Source organism: Motacilla alba, chromosome 5, assembly GCF_015832195.1.
Source record: "Motacilla alba alba isolate MOTALB_02 chromosome 5, Motacilla_alba_V1.0_pri, whole genome shotgun sequence".
Classification (NCBI taxonomy): Eukaryota; Metazoa; Chordata; class Aves; order Passeriformes; family Motacillidae; genus Motacilla; species Motacilla alba.
In genome coordinates this window covers 16882653-16909287 of record NC_052020.1, presented here as the reverse complement: position 1 = coordinate 16909287, position 26635 = coordinate 16882653, and the positions used below count along the sequence as shown (strand labels likewise).

Here is a 26635-nt window from a genome sequence, read left to right as displayed (position 1 = left end):
ATTAAAGCTGTATTTAAACATAAATAGATGTTGCTTGAAGGAGGCAGAAAAGGCAAGGCAGATGATTTAGTTAAAAGCATAGCAACAGGCAATGAGATGCAGAAGTTTTGGTCAAAGGTCTCAAATACATCCCTTTAATTTGACAAACTGAGTTTCTGGTGTCATTCATTTTAGTTAAAATAGTTTTGTTAAAATAGCAGAACAATCATTCCAGATAAGGATTCCATTGTTTATTATTCTATTAAACTTGGAGACACAACTACAGAAGAGTAGTCACTAGACTACAACTATTGAAGTGGCAAAAAATGTGAAGGAAAGAAAAGAAGGGAAAATGAGGAGATTTAGTGTGACTGTACTAGATCATTATAACATGGTCACCCACAATGTACCTCACACCCTATACCTTAATTCTACAACCACCTGGGGTTTAGGCATCCTTCAAAAGTTAAATGTATTAAATGGCAAGATGCTCCAAAATTTAACAGTGGTGAAAGATTACCTGCAGAGAATCACTGTGCCACATACTGGAATGAGCAGCTGTATAAAGAAGTTAAATTCAGAATTGGAGCATTTTGCAGTAAATAAGTATATCATTCTATCACTTATGCCACTATTTCATGGGTTGTTTTTTTTTCCTTCATAGTCTGTGTAGAAACCATCAATCTCTTTTTTAAAAACCGAACACAATTCAGACTTATTTCTGCAAGGATTTTTTCCCCATATTTCTACAAATATTGCTAGTTAAACTTAGCCTTAACTGGCTACCAAAGAATACAGTTAGACTGTGAAAAGCAAAATCAGCTTCAAAACTGAAATGACAGTACAGAATAAATAAATATACCAGCATTTTTCAAATTATACATTTATATAAATAAGGGAAGCTTAACTTCAAAGGCCTTCTGTCCTCTGATCACTCTTCTTGTCATTATGTGTGATTTTGTGCCAGCTGAGGACTCATTTTCATGAACAAGTAGCTTGTCATTGGATGCAGGCTTTACGCATAAAATATGCTAAAATAGGTAAATACCAAATATGTTTCCCATTCCTAATAACAATCAAATATGATTCTAAGTTGAAACTTTATTGTGAAAATAAGTGCCAGAATAAATTCATTATCCTGTGAACAAAGATTTTCATTGTATAAACCTGCATCTTAAAAAAAACCCAAACAGCTAAAGAAACATTGTATTACTAAAACTCACATGTCCAAAAATTAAAGCTGCCAAAATACTTTAATTGCAGAGATTTCCAAACTCATGGAGGGAGGAAGAGAAACATTTAAACAGCAGGTAATTTAATGTCAGATTACAAGAAATACTCAGAACAGTGTCCAAAATATAAACAATCAAGTAGCAAATATGCCCTAGATTAGCTCTAGTGGTCTGTGAACACATTCTGGAATTCGGACACTAAGGAGATGGAACAAACAGTTTTGGAAATGACTTATTCTTAAAATTTTAAACCCTCCATAAGTATCAGAGTGGATTACACTGGGCTGCTTTGGTGGTTTTTCCTCACAGAATGTACATAAATAACAGCACCACAACTCTAAGGATAACTTCCCATCAAATCCATGTGAACAGAAATGCTCTAATTTCAAATGATAGCTGTCAACATGTAGCAGAGGAGAAGAGGTGATTGTAAATTGTGTCCAGTGCAAAGAAGGGAATTCCAGTAACTGAGTGCAGAGAACTTAGAGAAAGTGAATGGAATTGTTTAGAATGGAAATCTAAGCAGCACATGTGAAAATATGCACATCAATGTCATTTGAAACAAATGGCTCCAGGTAATTTTCTCCATGTCATTTTTTCCATGGTCTAAAACTACAGCTATTTCTAATGACATTTATTCTTCCTTACTGCAACTAAAAAACACATCTTTTCCTGCTCAAGTACAAGACTTCCAAGTTCTTCAGAACAAATTGTTTCATCTGTTGCCACAGACTCCCTACTGTTTAAATCTATCTACTAAAGCACTTGAAGATTTTATGTTCCTAATCCACTCCTATTTAAACATCTCTTTCTCTCAGTACTATAAAACAGATTCTAATAAAATACTATTTATCCTGGAAGACACTCCTGTACACAGCAAAGGATGCCATCAGTCCTTTATTATGCAGCTTGATAATGACCATTTCACAAAAGACTAATGGCAAATGGTTTCCTTGCAAACTAACAGTGGTTTACTTTTGGCAAGCTCATGATTCAGTATCAGATTTTTGCTTTAAAAACCCACAGATTTTCAACTATTCTTAATATATCTGCTAAATTAATGCTGCCAGTCAGCTACAGAGTCCCAGACACATCCTATTCTTAATATTCCCTTTTATGGATGTTCTCAAGGAATACTCTAGAGGCAAGAAGCAAAATGAAAATTCTTCATTTTTGGAAACAGGTTTTCAGATCACATTGAAATGTATTGGTGGAGTTCCCGGCAAACTTGAAAAATTACCGTCAGTGGTACAGGGCTTTTTTTTTTTTTTTAATCTGGGGAGAGACTAAATTTACATTATATTTAGCAAGCACGTTAGTTTCTCCTGACTTAAATTTAACTTGATTTTCTTAAGACTATGCTGCTTTTGGTGGACAGTTTTCATCACCACATTAATCAGATTTATTCCATTACGAGATTTGTGAGGAAGAATTAAAAAACCAGCTGAAATACTCTTGAATATAAAACAGAAAAAGTGTCCCACAGATACTGCCATACCGGCTATGCCTTTAAATTGAAGCACTGTGTTTGTTGCCCTTATCAACTCATAGTTCTAGAAATCCTAAAAATGGCATCTTCAAGCAAGGCTTACAGAGACACTGACACGATTTAAACAGTTGCAACATGATACCTACTTTAAGCATAAAAATGCTAATAGTTTCAGGGTCTACTGCAAGAGAAATTTACACATGACAAACAACTTCCCATTCATCTCTAACTATTCTACCAATTCTCCTGTCTCCTAATTAATGTTCCCAAGGATGCCTGCAACAACAAAACCAGAATTGTTCAGGAGTCCTTCAATATGCAAACTCAAATATAGAAACAAAGCCAGGACAAACTAAACAAGAATGCCTGGACTCAGCTAAGACTTAGCTTCCACAAAAAGAAAGACTAAAATTCTGAGCAAAGTAAGACTTTTAATTTGTATGTAAGCAGCAATCAAGGTGATATGAGACCCTCACATCATATCTATAACTCAAAATTACAGTGGTGACTGCAGAGACACCATGCTCCCCTAATGATTTCCTTGTGTATTCACTGGGAAATGAGGGCTCCGCAAGGCAGATTGCAATGACCATATTGTTTTCCCAGGTTTGGTACACAAAGGGCTCCCTAAAGATGCAGGACCCATTGATTTCTCTCCATATGCTTACAATCCACAAATGCTAAAACCTAGGACCAATTCAATAGATTATTATTATCAATAGGCATCTTCACTTGTGCTGTCAATACTAAAATACATTCCACTTCTATATTGAGTTTGCTCAAACTGTCCAGTGCCTTCTTACTATAAAATGCAGAATCTAGTGAAATGTAACTACACATTTATCCATTAAAACACATTCAAAGAGGTGCATGAATATGGAAAGCGACAGCTTCATTGACTTTTACGTTTCTGGATTTATGGCTCCAAGTGAACAGTGTATGAAGCAGTGTACCAATCTCTAACTCACAACTCCTTCTCAGCTAGAAACACCTTATTTTCTTAATTTACTGGGGCTCAAAGCCCAGGACACAGGGATATTTGCTTTCACTCACAGGGGGAAAGAAATTGTTTAATACTAATGTGTCTAAATTTGGTAAATACAAACAAAACCTAAAGATAAGACAATCTTCTTTAGGTTTTAACCATTGCAGAAAATTATTTTATATTCAAAATTGCAGGCATCATCTGCCATCTACACCCCCATCCTATAATAGGGGCTGGCAGTAGGACTATCCCCAGTCTCACCCAAACCGGGTCACAGAAATTAGAGTCTCCTCTTTAACCCTCTTGGCCTGCTCAATACCCTCACTCACAAGCAGTAAAGACAACGTACCTGCTCTAAACCAGGCAGTGCAGTTACCTTGAACTTTATGGGAAATACCACTCTAGAGGCATTTTCTTTTTCCTCCCAAACCTTAAGGGCAGCTAAATAAAAAAAGACAGAAGCTACTTGCAAGAGGTTTACAAAGATGCAGTCTATAGAGAGATTTTTACTTTTTTCAAATAAAGTTTCTTTCTAAAATAGTGTAAAAACACCAACATTTGGTTTAAACACAAAAATTACATACATAAAAGTGTAAGAAATGGTTAACTATATGGCATGGTAACTAAGGTATATATTTAAGATATATAGATATATTTCAGGCATATTCAAAATTTCACTGAATTTCCAAATGACTAATTCATATTAATTTTCATCATACTATATTTTTAGAGGACATAGTATCAAAGTCTGCCTGGATTTCTATTTTAGCCACGAACAACACTGCATTCCAGCAACATGCTGAAATGCATCTCTCCTATTTTAAGAGCCCAAAACCCAAAAACTTATTTTAGGTAAGATTTATTATTCAACATTTTTTAGATCCATTCTCCTAATGTGGGCATGAATTAATTTAGGGTGGAAAAACCCCACTCTGTTTGCTGGTACTACTTATATACTGAAATAGCTCATAAAATCATAAAGAAAAAATTTATTGGACATTTTACCACTATTGAACGTTATCACCAGAAACCTTATTCAATCATCTGCTGTATAATACCACATATAAACAAGCTGTTTGCACAAATCAAAAGCTGTTAATGTTGTGGAACACACTCACATTTCTATTACTTCAAAGACTGTATAGCTATATGCTCCATTACTATTTCCTGTAAGTATTACTTCAAGGCTTCAAAGCTATTCCTAAATCTTATATATTTCCACACTGGCTCTTCACTTGGTTATTGAGTCCTTCTGTTGGTAATTTGATCACTCTGAATACTTTGCTGCTGTGATTGGTACTTTTCTCTGGAATTACAATAAACATGCATATTTATTCTTGCCCTCTGAAAGAACTCTGCACAAAAAAAACAACTTGAGAAATGTAATATTTTTAGAGAAAGTTTTTCACTGCCATATGCAAAGAATAATGTTTTGTAACGTTACCTTATTTTCTTTTTTCATCGAACGGTTTTAAAGCATTGTGTCAAAATGAAAGGAAGCATTTAGATTATGTGATTCTGCCTATAGCAAACTCCCAGCTCATATCAGGATGGAACTTTTACAATAAAAACTAGCACCAGGCTTTAGTTTGCACTGTGGAGCAGTCTCAGAATACATAAAACAGATGCTTTTTTTTTTTTTGATGGAACAACTGGAGCAGCACTCAAACTGCTAATGAGTTCCAGCTCATAGGACCAGACCAGAGTCACCTCAAAGGAAAAAGCCCCAAAGACTCATTGTAAGCATTGGGTCCCCAGCATCATTTTTGTGGCAGTCAGCTTGACAGCAAAAACATAGCTAAGTAATAAAGACATAACTTCACACAAAAAAAAGCAAAGAGCCATGCTTTATCAGGGACTACTTTATGTTTCAGAGCTTGCTAAAGAAAGCTTTGGAAAGGGTGCTCTTTAGCAAATGAAGGAGTATATAGTTGTCTTCCTATAAATTCAACCAACTGAAATTACATTTGAGTTACCAAGAAAGTTCATGTCAATTTTTAAATCTATGCTGATGACATTCAGATCAGTTTCAAAAGGCTTATAGAAATTTATATAGAAACTTGAATTTAATTCTGACTGCTTCCCCAACAATCACGGCAATTCAACTCACTGAACAGATTTATGTTAAAATTAGATAATGAGGACTGAAAAATCATTTTAAGATCAGAAAAACTCCAAGCTACTTGCTTTTTAAAGAAAAGATTGTCTGCTAAAAACCCCCAAGCATACCCGACACATCAAACAATGTAAGAAAATATGAATACTGTAACAAAATATGAATTATCTCACTACTGCCAGTTTACTAGTAAAGACAATAGGCAATCAATCTAAACCTCCAGGATCTGGTTTATTTTGTGTTTTTTTTTTACTTTGGTAAAAGGTCCAAAACTCTCCCTGTTTAGAAATAAGAGGGAAATATATCCAGCTGGAGCCAACACCTTAGCCCATGCCTCCATGTCAGTGGTGGGTAGGTCCCAGTGTAGCGGATAAGCTCGACCCAGACTGCTGTCTTTTGGCTCCAAAAGAGGATGCCATGCCTTCAGAATCCATAGACACCCAGAGGAATCTATCCTGCACACAATCCAACACGTGAGCATAGTCCATTGACCCAGCTCTAAGCATAATGTCACTCAACATTCTCAGGAGGTTCTTTTCACACTCATTCCCCATTGAACTGCAATGGAATTGAACACAAGGAGTATCCTGTGAGGGACAGCCAACACCAGGAAAAATTAATGGCTACCCTTTCAGCACTGAGCATGAGAGAGGATGGGGCAATGGGAGCAAGGGATTCATAGTGGAGTGATCTGGATACACACATGATGTCATCTGTTCTATGTTCTTTGTTAATCATCATGTATCTGAAGAGATTCAATCTGAGCTAGACTGCCTTTAGGTCCACCATTAGTGATCTCACAAGCCCAAAGAAGGCTACCAAAGCAATGAGCTTCTTTCACTTCACAGTGGGCACAAACACCCACACGTAATTCTAAGGACATAAGTAAATTTAGCTTACAGTAAGGGTTTCTGGCTCTTAGCATGATAAAATTAGGAAAAATACTTCTGTGGTTTAAAACTATCTTCTAATGGTTGGAGTACAACAAGACAGTAAGGAACGACATCCTTATTATTTTGTCAATATTAAACTGCCTAAATACTGCCTGTAGCAAATTTACTATTCAAAAACACCATGGCGGATGGAGAAGAGCGTATTTCACAATAATATGTCAACCATTTAAAATGTACATCACAACTGACCAGTTTTTTATAGCCAATTCACTGAGATACACACACTCACCCACAGCCAATGCCATTGTACTGAACCTGGAAACCAATCATTTGCCTAAGAAACAAAAGCTACCTTTCCCTCATTTCAAAAGAAATAAGAACGTTTTTTTACATAAAAACAATTGCAACATCTTTTTTTTATTTATCATCAGAAGGTAAATTTGGATAAGCTGAAATATGACCCATAATTTTACTTTGTAAGATGACCTATCTACCTTAGATGAATTAACTAGTCTTACACTTTCAGCTAAAAGCTTAATTTCACCTTCCATTCCTAAAGGGAGGGAGGGACAGATATACCATGGAAGAGACACATACCAGAATATTCGAGAGGGAGTTTAATAGAATAAAACTTTTCAAACACTCCTAAAATATTTAGACATCTGTAATACAGAAATAACTTCTGCTTCCAGACCCAATTGTAACTTCCTTCTATCACTGCCATGATTTTACCATCTGACCCAGCAGTACAATTTAAGAAGAAATAGCTCAGCAGTTTCTCCAGTAAAGAGGAGAGGAGGACAAAAGGTCAAGCTGTTCAGTCCTACACAGCTAATGGGTACATTGGTTTATTTGAAACATTAGTATCTCCCCAAAATCCCATGAACTATGAACAAAATAGATTAAATCAGGATACAGAATCCTGGCATACAGGCAAGTAACAGAAATCCTGAGAGAATTACAGCACAAAGAGAAATGTTGTAGAAGCTTTGCTCCTTCAAGAGTAAAAGAGTTCCTGGCACAAGCTTTTTGCTAACTTCTATAATAGAAAATCATGAGTCACAGTTGGCCCAAATCTTAAACTGCTGCTTATAAAGACACTGCCATGATAATTCAGAGAAAAAGTTCACCTCTGTTTCTAAGTATCACATTTTATGTGGTATTTACAGAATGGCAGGCAGCCAATGAAATTCTCTGTAGAACTCTACATTCTCACATAGCTTGCAAGTCATCTTATTTTCTATCTCTGAACAGCACAACACATTGTAAAATTAGTTTCTCCCTTGCTTCAGCTGGCAATTTACTATATCAATCTTCTTAAATGTTTAAAATTAACATAAAAGTCCTTATTCAGATTACTTTAAATAAAAGATAAGCACACAGCATTGTTTCAAAATAATAGAGTTATTCACATATCTATTTTCAATGGCTACATTTGGAACAAAAGCAGCTTGAAGGCAGAATATATTCAAAAGTTACACAGAGGCAGGTGGAACATTAGAGATTGTATCTTCTCTCTTTCAACACTATACAAAAAAAAGGGACAAAATGACATTATCACATGAAACAGCAGGGAGGGGCTCAATAAAGAATTTTGATTTATTAAATGTAAGTGACACTTTTGCCACATGACAGCCTCTGATTTATATTGCTTTTAATTGACAGCTAGCAATCAAGTTTATGCATTCCCTTTTGGCCCAGGTCATAATGGACATAGATTTTAGATGACATGGAATGAAAATCACTGTTACACTGCTGTGTAACCTCCCATGAGAAGGCAAAACAAAACTGAAATGTAATGTCCCAATGATTAAGAGAGATTCTGTAGACAGAGAGCTAAAGGCATGAAAAGTACATTGGAAGTCAGAAGCTTGTGAGATTGAGAGGCTTGCTGACCTACTGCAGGTCTCAAAAAGGACTCAAAGGTAAAGATCTCAGAAAGACTAACCCATTTCTTCAGCTTCAGAGAATATTAAAAAATTATTTACCCAATTATTTACCCAAGACATACACTTGTGAGGTGAAGAGGAAATACTATCAGGTCATAGTATCAAAAAAGAACATGCTGGAACAAGGTGATCACTAGAAAAGCAAGGAAGCAGCACCAGATGGTTATTTTCTGACAGGATTTTAATACAGTGGAAAGTTAGAATGACTACATCTCTGCATTTTAACAATTCAGACACCTGATTCTTGACAGCCAGAGGGCAGAAAACATTGCCAGAAGCACTACAGGTGATTTGAAGAATCACAAACAGAACACCTTTATTTCCAGCTTACAATTTCATAAAAATTATGTCACAATGAAATATACACAGGAATGCAGCTTCCCTGCAGCTAACCAAACAGTACTTGCTTGATTAAAGCACCAGAAAGTGCTGTAATCTCTGTGATTGACTCATTGTATTAATAAGTAATAGTTGTGACTGAGCTTTAAGAAACAAATTGTTGCTGCAAATATAAATTGTAGTTCCCATTGTAACAACACCCAAGGACAAACTACACTGTGCTGCTGTGAGAGAGAAATTGCTTTCATTTAATTTAATCCTGAGATATATCTATATAGATACATATGTATATGGAAGCATATACATATATACCTATTACTTCTTATTGTCTGTATGAAGGAAACAGGATATTACATGGAAAGGCTGTATATCTTTGCAAGTGTACCTTCTACCTTCTATCTTGATATTACATTCTGCAATAAAAAAAACCACTGCCAAATAATATGTTATGCAAATAGGAGTTCTATTGTAAGTTATTTTATTAATTTCTGGATGGAAAAAAATATGTAATGAGCGAAATCCACCTATGTTCAGCATGTAATTCCTATCCTAAAGGAAAACACGGACACGAGAGCAGCATAGATTTCTGCATTCTGAATGCAATTCTTTACACCTTACTAATAATCAATTAAGATGCATAATACACTGATATCAAACAACTTGAGAATACTTAGTTTGCCACTGAATCTTTCAATTCTCCATCTCTCTTCTTAAAGAGGATCAGAATTCCAATGTGAATATGTTTCAACAAGAAATGGTGCATCTTACTGTGTGCCAATGAGCACTGACATGCTGGAGACTTGTACTTGCAATAAATTTCATACGCAAAAACTTGAGCAGAAGTCTACAACACAGAAGTTTACACACACCACACTGTACTTAACTGAATAGACTTTGAATTAATTTTAATACCAGTACTTTAGCTCAGCTTCACTATCCATACAACATATGTGCCTTGAAGGTGAAATGCACCAATCCTTCAGTACTTTTTGCAGGTCAAAGGATTTCCTTACAAATGGCCTGATGCCAATTAAGTGGGAGAAAGCTTATTTTACACTAAAACCCCCTTTTTTCTGCTCTTTATGTCAGAAGTTTGGCCTACTTTGAAGCTATTTTACTTTGAGTCTATTCTATTTTACATTACTACATGACATGCAGTAATGCTGTAAGATGCTTAGAGCTGTACTTCTGGAAAAATAAACATAACCACTGACCAACGGGTAACACAGCAAAGGGAAAATTGATGTGTTTTATGCATAAATTCAAAGCCTCTTAAAGACTTTTTCCAGAACCTTACTTCTAATAAATACCTAGAAAACTACAATCTCATGACCTGTCAGTGAAGAATATGTTTACAGAACCAAACTGTGCACCAGTGTCCTACATACAGGTAAACAGCCTCTTTCAGTAAAACTTAAAAAACTTCAGAAAAAAAAAAGAGTAGAACTTATAAAGCTTAAAGTTTTATACATGACTCTTGGCTAGGGCATTCTTGCCATTAATTGAAAAGCAAGATGAATTAATACTGTAATAAAGTCCAGAAGAATCTATGAAAAGTAGATGCCATCCTAGTGCACAGTGTTTTTCAAGTGGAAACTTAATTTCAAAAGTTGCAGTTCAGAAAAAAGCAAGAACCTTTTATTCTGCTAGATAGTGCACACTCCATTTGCCAAAGGAGCTGTAAATATTACAGTGAAGCTACATAATTTTGATGAGCCTGTATAATAAGGTCTGTAAATGAGCAATGCTTTGACTATTGAGTATTCCTCCTGCCTATCCATCACCACCAATTCTTCAGAAGTCATTCTGGAATACTTGCTTAATACCTTTCACTGAAAACAATTATTTTTCCTTTTTCTGTTATTCAGCCAGATTCAGAGATCAGCACTGAAAAATTGCTGATGGAAACCAGTATCAAATTTCAAAGTAACCAGTAACAACTTCAGGAGCTGAGAGAAAGAATCATTAGGACAACTGCAGGAACCCCCAAAATGATGCAGAGCATAAGAGAATACTGCAGAACATTTTTAACACAAAGATGGCAACCTGCATGTACAAGCATGAATAGAGGAAAGAGGGAAAACTACACAAACCATTTTTGCATATGAGTTCTGACAGGATAATTGTGCCATCTATCTGCATTTCTGTACAGGGAAGAGAAGATACAGGTCTTACCCTAACTGGTGAGCTACTATTTCATGTGCAGATTTATCACTTTTTCCATTTCTATGTTGCTAACTCATCCATACTTCTAAATAAGAACTTGTGAATTTCTGATTTTTGTGAGAATATATCATACGGAAGTACTTACTATCCAGAGAAGTCATACCTGCTGCCAAGGATTGGCTCCCCAGAGGTTCCCAAAGCAGAATAGTCCATGCCATAGAAATTCAGTCCTAGAAGTATTTTATTCCTCCATTTTGAATCAGGATCCAGTACTTCAACACAAGCTCGTACCCAGGGAAGGGGGGAATTTGGACCAGGTCTGTCAAGTTAGAAAAAATCAAACAGGTTGTCAGAAAAAGTATATGTTCACACTCAGCCTTCTCTTTCTGACCAGTGTAATTATAAAAAGAAAATGTTGGCACACAAAAATCAGAGAAGATGAACCTATAATTCTTTCAATGTTAAATGCACTTTCTTCTATAGCTTGAAGTGCTGATACACAAAACATGATTGCCCCACTCTTGACTTTTTGATTCAATTCCAAAGTGAAGGGACACAGAACTCCTTCCTAGGGGTAAGAAAAGGTTTCCCCCTAGCCCATTGCTACTGGGACTTGCACAATGCATATGCTATAATTCAATATGCTGTATTACTTCAGTTTTATTCCTCAACGTTTTTACAGCAATCTGGCAAAATATACTGGGACAAAATCGACCATTTACTTGCAGAAGGAGTTATAAAATTAGTGACTGGTAAGCAAGACAAGTTTCAATGATTGCATAAGTCTTATTTATGGGAAAAAAACTACAAAGTATCTAAAAAAAGCCTAAAGGAAGAAAAAGAGCATAGCCTTAATACACAGAGTAATTGAATTGTCATGTACATAACATCAGGATATTGTGCTCATTCCATTCCTACCTTGCTGGAGAGGAGAGCAGGCTCTCCCTCAAACATTAACATGACAAAAGGCACTCACTAGCATGGTAACAGGAAGAGCATATCCCAGTCTTACAAATATCAACATCTGCTACTCCCTACTAATTATCTGCCTCAAAGCCTTCATGATACCTGTGCCATTAAAACTCAACATGCTAATACAACAGAATAAAGTTGCTGGGAACTGTGCACATATTTAAAAGCAAATGAAGTATCAATTGTTTAAAGCTAATTTGTTTGACAATGTTATTATTAGTAGATTATTAGTGTACCTATCCTGCAGAACTGTGCTAAATAACTCAAAAAGAGTTATTTAGCCTAGAAAAGAGTAAGTTATAATTTTAAAAGAATGTCTTTTTAGCTGGAGTACAAAGTCTTTCATAATATCCAAAACCCAGATACACATTGCTGTTAAAAATGTACTGAGTTATCAGCTTCTGGACAAATTGTCTATTTTAATTACTAATCCAGAATTTTAGTATCATACAAGTACAAAGCAATATCCACTTTACTAGGAAAAAAAATGGACTTGTACTGTGGATTTAAGAGACTTCAGTAGGAATCAGCTCCTTCAGTGATCTTTCTGATGTCAGATGGAATCTTACCGATGTGGTGCTGAATAGTCGTACGTCATGAGACTGAAGCTGTCTACTGCTGAGGCCAACTGATCAAATTCTCTCTTTGTGAACATTCCTGGCTGGTTGGTCCTTTCAAAACAAAGCAAAACAGAAACAGGAGGAGATGAATTACAACAATGACCAGGCTCATTCTCTCCTTTGGGTTTCACACCATTTCATGACATAAGAAAAATCTTTCCTTCTGAGGTGGCCAAAAAAATTAAAATATGTGTTTCAGTGCCATTTTTGTTATAAACAGCTAAAAAAAAAATTTCAATGCTATGTAGGTGGCCAGTGGGAAGAATCATACTTCCACAGCATACTTACCAAATAAGCATTACCAGCATGGCTACAATAGTGACTATAAGGGCTGTGGACTAATCAAATTGCCTTAGGTAGCAATCAATTGACCTCTAAAAGCTTTTACAAAACCTTTAATTGCTTGGGCTGTTGACCTGGTTTTGACAGATAAAAAAACTAAGGCATACCAAAAAAAATGGATGGGTGCAGCTGTTAATAGAAAAACATAAACAAAAGGTAATTTTTTTTTTTAACCTCAAAAAGAACAATTTCAGTTTATACCATACTTAAGAAAGAAAACCTGTTTTCTTTAGACAAAACCAGGTTCATTTCTTTTTTTGGGCAAGGGAGAAGAAAGAAGAAATCCATTCTATGACCTTTTCTAGACAAAAGTCTAGTTATGCCTTCAGCACATCTTGGTATGAAATACGGAAAATCATTCTTCCCCCCTTTCCTTGCTTACTCTTGATTTACAAAATACAGACCTGGATTAATGTCTACCTTATCTTCCTGGGTGAGGGGGTGTGTATTTTGTCTGTTTTGGACTCAGAGAGGCTATTGACTTCCTTCAATCATTCAAGATGGAAACAATTAATTCATACAAGTTGCCCAAAAACATTGAATCTGTTTCAAAGAGAACTTGTCATTTCAAACTAGCAGCACAAACAGCACAGCAGGCAACATAAGGCAACCTTAATCACATTGCAAAGATGGGACTGGAATAAAATGGAGAGGCTACTGGCAGAAGAACCTTGTCCTCAACCAGAGGCCTCTGAAGCATAGAGGCAAACAGGTAGAGAAACAGGATATTGTCCCAAATAATCTGGGACAGCAGTGTTATATAGAGCAATGGTCCAAAATAAGAGAAAAGGGGAAAAAATGTAGTTTAACAGCTAAAAACTCTGCGGTGCATCTCTGCCATTTAGGAGGCAGACTTATAGGATTCCTCTAGAGAGCAGAGGAGAGAGACTGGAGAATCCAGACTTTCCTAAGAGTGCCAGAAACTGTTACTTAAGCTGGAAATTAGAAGCCAAGCCTTGTCTAGGCAAGGTAAGCATTTAAAACCACTCACGTTCCATCTTAAATGTAAAAACAAAAAAGATGCTCAGTGACAGATGCAAGTAATAAACAGAAAAATCACATATTTTGACCTTTATCCCTTTTGGATCAGTGTGCAAATTCTACATCCAACAATATGCACTGCATGGATCACTAGAGCATAACAGTGTTCATTTATCAGTTCACAAGGACACTTTGTGTTCCACTGCATAAGGAAAGAGGTGAACAAAATGCAGGTGACAAAGTAGAGCAGATTAAATCACATAACATGTCAGATTTTCAGAACCAGTGACATACTGGTCACAGGAAGGAGAAATCCCATTCTTTTCATTCAAGGTTTGTAACAAATATTTTAAAAATCTTCACTTCTGGAACCTACTGATGGACTTCAGACTTTTTTATAGTCATCTGCTTGTGATGTGCTGCAATTGCAAACTACAGTTGTTCTACGAGAATTAAAATAATAAATACATCTTTAAAACAACATTATGGCAACTTGGATGTCTGTGGGCAAAACAATTTCCCAATGCAAACTCCAGTAAAATACATTTTCAGTAAATTGATTGTGATTACTCCTGAAGGGAAAAACATAAAAAGTAATTATAATGTGTATTAGATATCAGGGCAAGTTGGATTGCTTTATAGATTTAGCCAGGTAGTACTTTAATGAAATTTGCATGTGTAACTTAAGAAGAAGCCCACAGGTTAAAACAGATACTGCCATAATTTTCTCCAAAACAATTTTGTAAGTCAGCTACTTCTGTTACAAAGGAACGCCACCTGAGCAGCAAGGGCACAAATTTCCAACTTGGAACAAACCCAGCAGCAATGAATATACTTTGCCCATTAACGTATAGTGTTAAAACAGCAGCACTCTTCAATAAAACAAGCACAACTCACCAGTTCAATGAATAGTCAACTCTGCTCTAGTGAAGCACTTTGGGAAACTCCTCAAAACCAGGACTATTTGATTCATGCCTTTAGAATTGTTCTGAGTCAAGAAAACTGGCACTTAAGAATAAAACCCAAATATTTTTTTGACTGCTATTATACTTCAAATTGGACGTTTTTCAATCATTCTGATATTTATGTAAATTTAACTCAAGGGCAGGTATGTTCTACTGACTACTTTGTTGAGAAATCCAGCTGAGAAAGTCAGGAGACATGGCACAGAACATGCCAAGTCCATGAAAGTAATACTTTCCAAGTCCAAGTCAAAAGCTTGTCATTCTTCTAAACTTTTAATGCCATTTCCAAAATAGTCAGTGAAGTGGCAGAGGCTTCATCATCATTTATTAGCTCTGTACAATATACATAGAATCACAGAATCATCAAATATGCTAAGTTGGAAGGGACCCACAAGGATCAGCAAGTCCAACTCCTGGCCCTGCACAGGACAGTCCCGACAATCTCCTCATATACCTGAGAGCATTGTACAAACATGTCTTGAACTCTTCTCCTAAGGTTCCAACCTAAACCTCCATAAAACAAAAAAAAAAGAGCTCGTATTTACAGTTACCCCTGTTTGCTAAAACACTCAAGCCTAAATCCCACTGTCTTGGAGAGAATTTGGCATAACTTACCCAGTTTGCTGAATATTTCCAGTCTGCTAAACTGGGACAGTCTTCACTTTCACTTGGGATTGTTTTTTTAACATGGCTTGTTTAATTTAAAACTTGAGACACTGCAGAAGGAGAGACGAGTGTAACAATTGAGTTTGCTCTGCAAATCTGCTCTTAAAACTTCCACTGGGCTAGAGCAAGGCTCCTCTCAGACCATTTGTAAAACCAGACCCAAACTCTTCTCCCAAGATCCTGAAATCCTTCCACACCTGGGAGAAGGATAATGATGCAGGAGGGAAGGAGAAGGATAATGAAGAGAGGATGGAGAAAGGATGCCCTGGGTGGCACAATTGGTATCCCCAGCCCCTCAATCCCCAGCCCTGGAGCTCCAGCCCCCTGGATCATCCCATGCCAGAACTTGCTCCCTGGGGCAGCACTGTTCCATGATGCAGGGGGACTGGGGAGGCCACAGGAGTGATGGACCTGGTAACATTGCCCTGACCCTACTGGAGCACAGGGCACTGGTATAAAACCAGATTCAGCTATGGATATCCTCAGAGGGTTTAAACTCCCCCTCATTCCTGCTAGTATCAACTTTTGCTATTCAGCATCCATAAAGGTTTTCAGTAATCTGGATTGAAAAAAAATACATGAATGTGAATTATAATCAACTGAAAAACTAAACTATATAAGTTGAATCTACAACCAAGCCTGCTACTCGATGCATACCCCATGAAACAGACACTGGGAAGAAAGGAAAGACGAGGACAAGACTGATTTTTCTGGGATTGCTGAAAATCATTGCCTTATGCTATTAACAAGAACCATAATTTTTTTTTAATCTGAGATACTTGAGGGTGTTTTACTATTAAACAGGACTTAAACTTACTCAGGCCTCATAGTCACAGGTTTGGTTTGCACAATTATTGAGAAAGCACTGGAGTTTTTAGCTCATTTCAAATCAGTTTCAATGTGGCAGTGCAATATTATGTCTCAACCTATGCAAGCAGGCATTCTATTGTATTTTATATCTTCTTTACCCAATATGCTTTCCATGTTTGTATGAAAGAGCTTCTCTGGCAATGATAAATGCTCTGGTGAAAAGCAGATGCAAAGCTAGGAAGTGTTCAGACTTGAGTCATCACTCAACCTACTTTTCTGATTGACAATTCAGGATCCAAAAATTCATCTTACACTTCATGGTCTACTTTCAGTACAGGGTATGTGGTTTATTTGCCTGGCAAGCATATTTCAGACGGGGAAAATATCTAAGCAAGACTACACCAATGCAAAGTATGAAGTGCATAAACAAAGCTCCATAAGAAAAGAAAAAGATATGAAAATTGTGACAGGTATCAGTTCTGTCACTTAAAGAGTGACTTGAAAATGCTCAGACACTGGTAATGAGGATGATATAAAATTCCACAGTAAAAGGAAAATCAAATTGTATCCTCTATCTTATACAATTAATATTTTAAACTAACACTTTGTGGTGAATGTGTTTTCCTTGCTCTTGAAAAGGAAAAGCATCCCTCAAAGAAATGAAGCTTTATTTTTCTTCTGTCTGGTCTGAAACAACTGTTAATGTGGAATAATATTTATCCCATATATTTCAATTTTCTGTTTTCTAGAAAAATCTGTAGGATTCTACTTCTAAAATACCAGCCAAATGTAAACACTCACTTAAACTCCTTTGACCAACAAGATTTTCTAATGGATATAATATCTGTTCTTTATGGTATTTTAAAATATTTAATAAAATGTGTAAGAAATATGGACTTAGCCCTGTAAAAATACTTATCTGGAATTAATCTAAAAAAGTGTCCACCACTCCTGCTCAACATTTAAAGGATAAGGCACCATACATCAGGAATTCAGAGAGGTGGCTTTCTACAAAATCTCTACAACAATTTCTACAAGTAGAAATTATCAGTGCAGGGAAATTAATAACACTAAGGATAGGAAACAGAGCATGAGCTGCTGGGTGTGCAGAAAGGGGGTGGCAGAAAAAAAGCACACCACAAAGAGAAAATGAGAGTTTTCCTTTCCAGTTCATTGCTGTTTTAACCTTAAGTGGACATTTTTTATTCTGTTATGTATTTTCCTTTTAACAAACAGTAAAGAAGCTGCCTTACACAACATCCACTGAAATTCTTCCCATAAAAAGCCTCAGGAATACAACATAATCTTCACAAGTTCTCCCTTCAAGAAAGAGAGCAATGGCAACCTGGCAGAACTCACAGAATGATGACTCCCCTGAGAGCATAAGTCTTATTTGCACACATTCCTGAGAATCTGTCAACATTTCCCAATGGCACACTGCCACACGTATATACAAAATCCCTATTACTGGGACAACATCACAGATCTAGAAGAAACCACCTGTTTTCCTTGGTATTTCTATATACACAGCCTAGAATAGTCTCTTTTTAGTATTCTATCTTTTAATGTCTAAAATAACTGCAGGGGGATTTGTTTCACAGCCTAGAATGTTTATTACTTGAATCTTCCAAATTACACAGAGCTATATGTCTCAAAATTCCCAGTAATGCTTTACTGATAAGTATTTTTGTAAGGTTTTGAGTTTGCAGTCTTTTATATTGAAAGACTGGAAAAAATACTTCAACAATGAAAGCTGCTTTCATTTACTTTCAAATGAATCTACATTCTCAATTACTTCTTGTCTCACTACAATGACTCTCAAAATGAAATAAGGAGAAAAAAGGTCTTTTAACTGACTGCTATTCCGTGCAAGTTCAAACTGCATTCTTGTAGGGTTACCTCACCTTCACCCTCCTTTATAAAAGAGAGGCTTCCTGTCTCCTCATCTTTGAATAGCCTTCATAATGGAAAACTGATTGATTTTCTGTTTCCACTATGATTCTATTTCAGAAGTCAGCCTGTCAGTAATGACTTAATTTTCTTGTCATGTATAATATTCTGTAGAGCAACTGTTTGCAAATCTTTCTTCATCTTGAGATATTATTGGTTTTCATAGCTCGTTTCAGGTAGGAACACTACAAGATAATGCTACTGCATTTTATGAACACAGACCACTGATTTCAGTTAATGCAAAATCTCTGAATAAAAATTCATTGTTTCTTCCAGCATGAAGTCTGTTCTATAGAAAATAGAGGAAAGACCTAAATGACTACCCTGTTCATCACACAATTATAGGCATTGATAATGAAACAGTCAAATGTGTAACCAAGTTCAATCTGAAACCATTTCCTTTGCCAAAAAAATCCTCTTGACAGTTTTGTAACTACCCTTTCTCATTTTAGGTTTTTCAAAACTCCCAGGATGACAGCTCACTGAAGTAATTTTACACTATCAGTACTTAGAAAACAATTCTACTTGAATCCCGGTTTCCATGGATGTTTTGCAACTAGATTTCTAGTGTCCTATAGATGTTTCACTTAAAATGCCCTCTTACAGCTGGGTCTAGGGGGGAAAAAAATTTATCTTCATCTGTCTAGCTACATATTTTCATGAAGTAAAAGAAACCTAACTATTAAAATTCTATGCCTATCTCAATTTGGCTTGAAACTGGTCAAATGCCAAAGAAGCTTTAGCAGAGAGATGAAAAATGTAAGAGAAAAAGCTTACAGAAACCTTATTACCTCAGAAATCAGGCTAAAAAACAGATTTAAGATCTATCTACAACAGCACTGTATGAAGAAGCAAAGTCAGCAACAGGACCTTGAAACAATACTGCTCTTCAAAGCCATGAACAATAATTACAGATGTAATCCCTGCTCTCAAAAGAACATGACCATACTGAATGTTTAACCAACAAAAAAGTGATCCTCAGGTAGACAAAAACAGATTTCTACATAGTGGGGGATGAATTCCATGCAGCTGAATGGAGACAGTAAAAAGCACAGCATGTTCTCCACCTCTGACCTCTCTCCCTCAGTGAGCACATCCTCCCAGACAACAGACCAAGGCTTTTGCAGAGATGCATGTTACTCAGGCATTTCAGAAAATGCACATGCTTACTGTAAATTCAAGTACCTTCACTAGCCTTTGAAATACAGATTTTTTTCTCTAATTCCTTTCTAAGGAAAAAATTGTTGCAAGAGGCGAAGCATGATCCAAGCACAGCATCTGATCTTGTCGCCTACAAACCCAAATCAATATGACAAATCAGGGACTTTACATTGCAAAGCCAAAAAGGTCCATTGAATTATAATGTTAAGGTCAGCCCATTTCAGGAGAAACAACACAAATGCCAAGTTAGCGTAAATTTCTCCTCCCAACTTTTTAATGTATTCAACAATCTCTGTACAGAAGTCTTATTCCTCTTAAAATAGAATCAAAAATCCTCTTAAAATTAAAATAGAATTAAAAATCAATGGTTAATCCATAAAACCAGTGCGATCACCTCTGGTCACATACACTCTTCCAGTCACAGTTATTCATCTGCTTCTACTCAGAGAACACTCTGCCAGTTTCACACACTAAAATGTTGGAACAGATGAGGGCAGGAACAAAAGCAGGAGGTTCCCTCCCCTCCCATTTAAAGTCCATCTTAACATCTCCAAATCTCATTTATCTTACATAGTATGAAAGGACATCTTATTGTTAATAAGTCCGAGAAACACCATCCCAAGAGACAAAAATTATAAAAGAATGAGCAAATGAGAAAGGAGAATTTTAATGGAAACACAACAGCTTAGCATTTGTAGCTGTTTCATTTGTAATGAGTTGAAGCAGTCTGAATATCCCAAGATAACTGCTTTAGCAAACCTGGGCTAGACATTACATATAACCCTCTAAAGGTATAGGTAGTCTGGGAGTTCTGACATCCATTCATTTGCAGATTTTAAGAGTCTGCTAGATAAACTTCTGGTAAAAGTAATGTAGTTATAGTTTATTTTGACTTTTAAAAAATTATTTGCACCTTCCAATACTACTTGCACTCTACTACTATTCTGAATAGTAGCTTAAATTCAGAAGTAAAAACCTGCAACCCTGCCTGTGCACTGTCTTTGTCTGGTGCACTTATGATGGCAATGCTGAAACTCAGATCCCTTCAGATCAAAAGTGCTCTTTTCTGCCTTCAGAGCAAAAGGTCCCTTGTCCACAGAAAAGATCATAATTCAAAATAAACAAACATCTCTACTGAAAACCACAAATCACATTACTGACTATGTTCAAATTTTCTCAGTGGCAAAAATCTCTTTACCAAATTCTCAGGAAGGGAAGATTAATATAGGTATTTTAAAACCAACAAAACCTAGATAGCTCAACAAGCAAGAAAAGTGTAACTGAGTGCTACAGATTCACAACACAAAAGCCCTGCGAGTGGTTCCTTCATACACTTCAAGTGCTTCATATCACTGGGGGACTGTGAATTTTAATAGAATGACAAGTGAAAATTTGCTATATTTTTATTAAGAAGCAGAAAGATATCTCTGTACCTAATGAATTTTTTGCAGAACATTAAGGGCTGGAACTCCTCTTTAACACACACATCCCATCCCAGCCACTGTCTTTGCAGTCCTTGCTCTCCAAATAGGGAGAAGCACGGGATCAGTTCTTGCCATGGAGTAGCCTACACAGTTTTCATGAAGCCAAACTAATTACCTATGGCCCATCTGGTTTAAACCAGTAACAGAAGTCAAGAAGGGGAAACATGCCAAACAATATATGCACCCTGAAAAAAAAGCATGAAATCTCAGCAGACAGCTAGGGACAAATAGGCCTGAAAAGTGCTGTCCTCCGAGCTGAAGCAGGCTGGCAGACCAGTCACCTACAAATTGTTAAGTTACAGTGTAACTTTAAAAATACAGTGTATCTAAAACACCGAAGTCAACATATGAAGTACACATCTAACAAAACCAGATAATCTGACTATCAAATAAGAAAAAATTAAATTTGATACTCGTTGTATTTACCAGTTCCATTTTTGGGAAAGTCAACTCATCGCTGTTTCTATTACATTGCTTCAGTCTCTTCACAGGAGCCATTTAAGAAGGACTATGCACAAATGAACATCCACTGTGTCACCATTTGCTTCTCCTAATTTCCAAACTATTCTAGTGTCTTTCATGCCAGGGCTTAATGCCCAGGCAAGCCATGCTCCAATAGAAGAACATCACGCAAAACAAGCTTGTACTCTGGAACATACGAGCCTAATTTAAAAACTCTAACACACCAAATGTAGCCTTAATTCCTCATCGCATAAAATGCTCACCATTTTTCTTCTCTTTGTTTTTTGGAAAGTTTTCCAACTTAATACTGCAACTTATGTAGTAATTGCTCTACACCAGCTGGCTCAGAATTGGTAGAGCTAAAAAATGACAGATATGCAGAGAAATACATTCCACCGTTTTTTCTCTTTGGCTGTTGTTAGCTGACCTACAGATTATTTCAGTGATTCTCCCCACTGGGAATTCAAAACCAGATGTGTGCACTTGCTTCAGAAGATGTCAGTAGAGTCAGACCTTTGTTGCATTAATACTATATTGAAAGGTATAATATTTAAAAGAGCCAGTTCTAAGAATAGATTTGTTCCTCTTGAGTCCTTTTTGAATCTACGCAAAACGCATGGAACATCTCATGGCTGCAGTCAGAGCCACGCCGTACTGAGCTAGCAGCCCAACAAACAGCAGCAAAACCAGGGATGTCATCAGCAAGGGAAAGAGATGCAGTTTAGAGCCATTAACTAGCATCCAGATTTACTGTCACTAACAGAATTCACTTTAAAAAGAGATGTGACTGACAGACCTACACTTTGAGCCTTTACACAGGGAAAAAGCATGAGCCGAGTAGCATGACTGAGTAGGATTTAATAGTATTACCATAATTTGAAGACATTATTAAACTTGCTCCAGTAACTGTTACTCAGTAATAATTTCCTACCGAGTCTTCTGTTCCCCTCAGTATAAACTCATATCTCAAGCTATATCTTGTGATCCAAATCAAACATATTATACGGGTTCTCTAACATGCAATAAAAATGACTACAGCAGTCAGTTAGCCTAGACACCCTCTTAAGAGTCATTCCTGTGCTTTCTTGAGTGCTGAATTTTATGCACAGGGTCCAATTACAAAATTTCTTGACATGTAACTTAACATGTACTCCCCATATTCCTGACAGTCTCTTTTTTTTTTTTTTTTTTTAGGATATGCACAGGTAGATGGACAACTATGGAAACAGCAGAGGGCAAAGTGTTATTACCAACTAGGCAAACAAATATGAAACTGTGCATATTTAGCTTTCAGATTTTCCCTCCCAAGTCCCATTTTCTGTTTATTGATTGTCCAATGCAGAGCATATATGGTATATACTTAGTAACTCTACAATAAATAAACACCATTTTTAGAATTGCTTGCTTTTCTGTGACCTCATTTGTCAAATTGGAAAGAAAAGTCAGAAAGATTAGACATGTGGAAAGCTCAGAAAAATTCAGCAACAATGTAAGTGATGCCAACAAAATAAGATTATTATGATCAGGTTTCTCACAAATATTTTAACCTTTCATAATTTAAAGTGTATGTATTGGTAAAGCAAAATCCTACTTAATAAACAGTATTCTACAAATTTGGTTGGTTTTATAGTATACTGTTATTTGACATAATCTGGTAATTGGAAACTTCATCTGGAACAAGCAATATGTTTCCTGCTGGTTTGATCCAGCACTATTTACTTACCAAAATTTCAATGTTCTACATTCTGTCCCACATAGTCCTTCCTGAGAATGATGTTAAAAGTAAGTGACAGTTCCCATTTCACTCCGAAACAGACACATGTTAGAAGCTGCTTATAATTTCATTGAATTTGTTTACCATACATTATCATAAAAATTACCCTGCTGTTTACTTGTATATTCTACATCAGAATTGCTACTTGCCAGAAATACTTCTAAGGGAATCAGTGTGTATATATACACTGGAATAGCAAACCAACAAACATATAATTCTGTATACACAAAGTTATGGCAAGGCAATTGAATCTGCAGCAACTTCTAAAGATGACAGATTACTGATATAAAACGAAAATGTAATTACAAGTGTCTGTTCATAATCAGTTTCTAGAAGACCAAAGCACCTATTTGCTTTATCCAAATTACTGGTCAATTGTGGCATTCATTGGGCTGAGGAAGTGTGAGGTTGATGAGCAGTTATTCATTGCGTGCTCTTCCTACTTTTCAGTCAAATATATATTTATAGGAAAGGCAGAAAAGAGCATGACAGCACTAAGAGAAGGGACAACATCTCTACCCTCCTGCCAATCTTTCCAAGAGGCAGAGTAGCAAAACTAAGCTGGTATCAACTGCTACTGGATGGGAGTAATGAAGACTGCATAGATTCTGGTAATTTTCATTGCACAGCAGCTCTACAAAGAAAAGGCTAAAGATACTTAAGACAGTACTTCACATCCACAATGTTTTTGCAGCAAGAATAAAAAATAAACTGAGTAGTTAAAATGTTAATTATGAAGAAGTGGCAGTTGAGTGCTGGAAAATACTGATAATACATACCTATAGAAGTTTTAAGTAACAGGAAGAGAAGCTGTAGATTTTTTTTTCCTTACATATGCAAATATGAAATCCAAAGTTGGGGATGCTTGCTGTATTTTGATGAGACAAGAACATACATTATGTTCAAGTACTTGAAGATAGAAAGTGGTTTGGGTTTCTGCAGCTTTAAAATGAAAGCAGCTGCACTACAGCTGTGCATCTCAAGAAGTCAATAAAGACAGAATTTTTTCTAGAAGCTGTGAAGCTAAGTGTACCTTTTATCAGGAAGAAACATGTTTGGTTTTAATTTAAATACTGCTTTGATATATGCTGTCAGAAACCAGTCAGGAGATAACAAATTATTCTACTTAAACCGTATGCAATTTGCCAATAGCAGCAAGTTTTGAGAATGTCATGAGGACAGTGACAACTCCAGTGGTTTGTTTACAAAGTGCTTCAGCCTTACTAATAATCCCCAACACCGAGTCCCACAAGGTGGAATGAAACCATCTTGCTCACTGACCTCTGCTTTGTACCGGCAGGCATGTTATTAAAACACAACTAAGAACTGCAGCTATTTTGCAGACAATTACTTAAATCAAGGCTCAAGGTTTGACATATCTGGTTATTATTATGCTTGACTTGATAAAATTACTTAAAGTATAAAGCTACTCTGTGTTACCTGAGGCTTCTTAAACAATTGAAACAATCTCTAACACTGTCTTCCATGCATTTTAATTATGACTGATACAAAAAAGATCCAAAGTTTTAGAGATTTTTCAGCAGATTTTTGATATCTTTTCTCAGAAATGCAGCAGTAGCTACATCTGTAACTCTAAAACTCTTAATAGTGACAAAGTGGAGAAGGTGGGGAAATGACAGAGGAGATGCAACTGCTGCAACAGGCAGGAACTCGTCACCATTGCCCCCTATCCCTTAAGTCACATGTTCAGTCAGGTGGAAAGACAACAGGGAATCTTTTGTGTCATGTGCCCTCTTTGCCTAAAAGGTTTCTATCAGGGAAGGTAGGGTGTGATTCCTGTAATCCATTTCTCTCTCGGACTCCTGGATACTCCTCAACCAATTCACCTCCTTGTGGAGCTCCCTGAGGGCTTTCCAGTTCAGGAAACCCTCTTGGGTAGCACTAGAGTATCCCACCACAGATCATGCTGGCAGGGCAGCCTCTGACCTCAGCACCTGAGTTTACTTGTTTACTTCACAGTTTACTTTCTCTCATGTATGGATTCTGTACAACATCAAGAGATAAAGAATCATCTGTTATTCAAGGAGCAGCTACTGTCTTGTAGCCTGAAGAGTGGTGTGTTAAAAAGATATCCATCACACAGGGCAAACTGCCTAGTGCATATCCTAACCATCAAAATGTCAATAAAGAGTATAGTATTATATTATGAAGTGACACAACCAATGCCATTTTTACTTCTACTTTGCCCAAAGGATTATACTTCAGGGGATGATAAAAGCCCAAGGAAAGCAATCACTAACAACCTAAATACAGGGTTATTTAACACTGTGTTTAACAAAATGAACAGCTTTTAATGAGTGTATACTGAGACTTAACATATTTATATCATATGTCTAAAGTCTGTAATAAACTACAAATTCCAAGGAGACAAGGGTTATGCAGCCATGAATAGACTGAGAACCCCTGTGAAGAAAACACCATACCTATAGCTTCCAGGAATGTTTTGTCTTTGTTCTTTCTCAGGACAGCAAGAAACAGTAAAATTACTGATGTTCCCTCCAATAACAGCTTATGTAAATCAACCTTATTTTCTTTATTCATTGTTTTCTTGACAGTAATTGGGAAACACAGTGGAAAAAATGGTTACTGAACCTGGACAAAATATGCAATAATCTAGTCAGATAAAATTCAATTTACTTGCAGACAGAAAAGTGTTACTATACAAAGTCTCGTTTTTTGCTTTGAGAACACATTCCTAATGTTATAAAGAATTTAAGTACAGAGAAACAAAATAACCAACCCAATGCCTATGACTTATGAGAACAGGTGCAACCAAATTTCAAGGTCCATTTGCCATATTTATTTTTCCCCCCAACATAGTTATGCAAGTGCATATTTAGGCATAAAGGTAGTTCACTCCAGCACAGCTATCCTATTTGGAAAGAGGCTTGTGAAATCAGTATAATAACATTCACACATCTTTTCCCAGTATTTCTGCAGCACAATAAAACACTGAATTGCATATACTTAAGGCAGGAATTTAATCAAGCTCAGGATCAGTAGGACCAATGGAGTTACTCACCATCAGCAATGGACAGAATATACCTGGCTACCTACTGACCTTATAGAAATGATACCCATAGTTTATACATGCATCAATATCCATGCACATTAAAAGCACTAAAATTCCAACTTTTTGAGACATTCTGTTGAAAGACAGAGTGAAAGTCTTCAGCAAATCATCTGCTCTAGCAACCACTTAAACTCCACTGGAACCCTTGCACGTCTCTTCAGACATCTGCAACTGCAAGACTCCAATCCACAAGGGAGAATTACACA

The 26635-nt window shown here is 36.4% G+C and overlaps 1 protein-coding gene across 3 annotated transcripts in view; it reads right to left on the bottom strand.

The window, feature by feature from the left end:
- The window catches only part of CHID1 (chitinase domain containing 1), a 99742-nt gene that overhangs the window by 49895 nt on the left and 23212 nt on the right, over nucleotides 1-26635 (bottom strand). For all 3 annotated transcript variants that reach the window (XM_038139106.1, XM_038139107.1, XM_038139108.1), the window contains exons 10-11: nucleotides 12690-12791; nucleotides 11312-11467 (exon numbers count right to left, since the gene is read on the bottom strand). In XM_038139106.1, the coding sequence (XP_037995034.1) occupies nucleotides 11312-11467; nucleotides 12690-12791 (258 nt within the window). The remainder of the gene's footprint in view (nucleotides 1-11311; nucleotides 11468-12689; nucleotides 12792-26635) is intronic.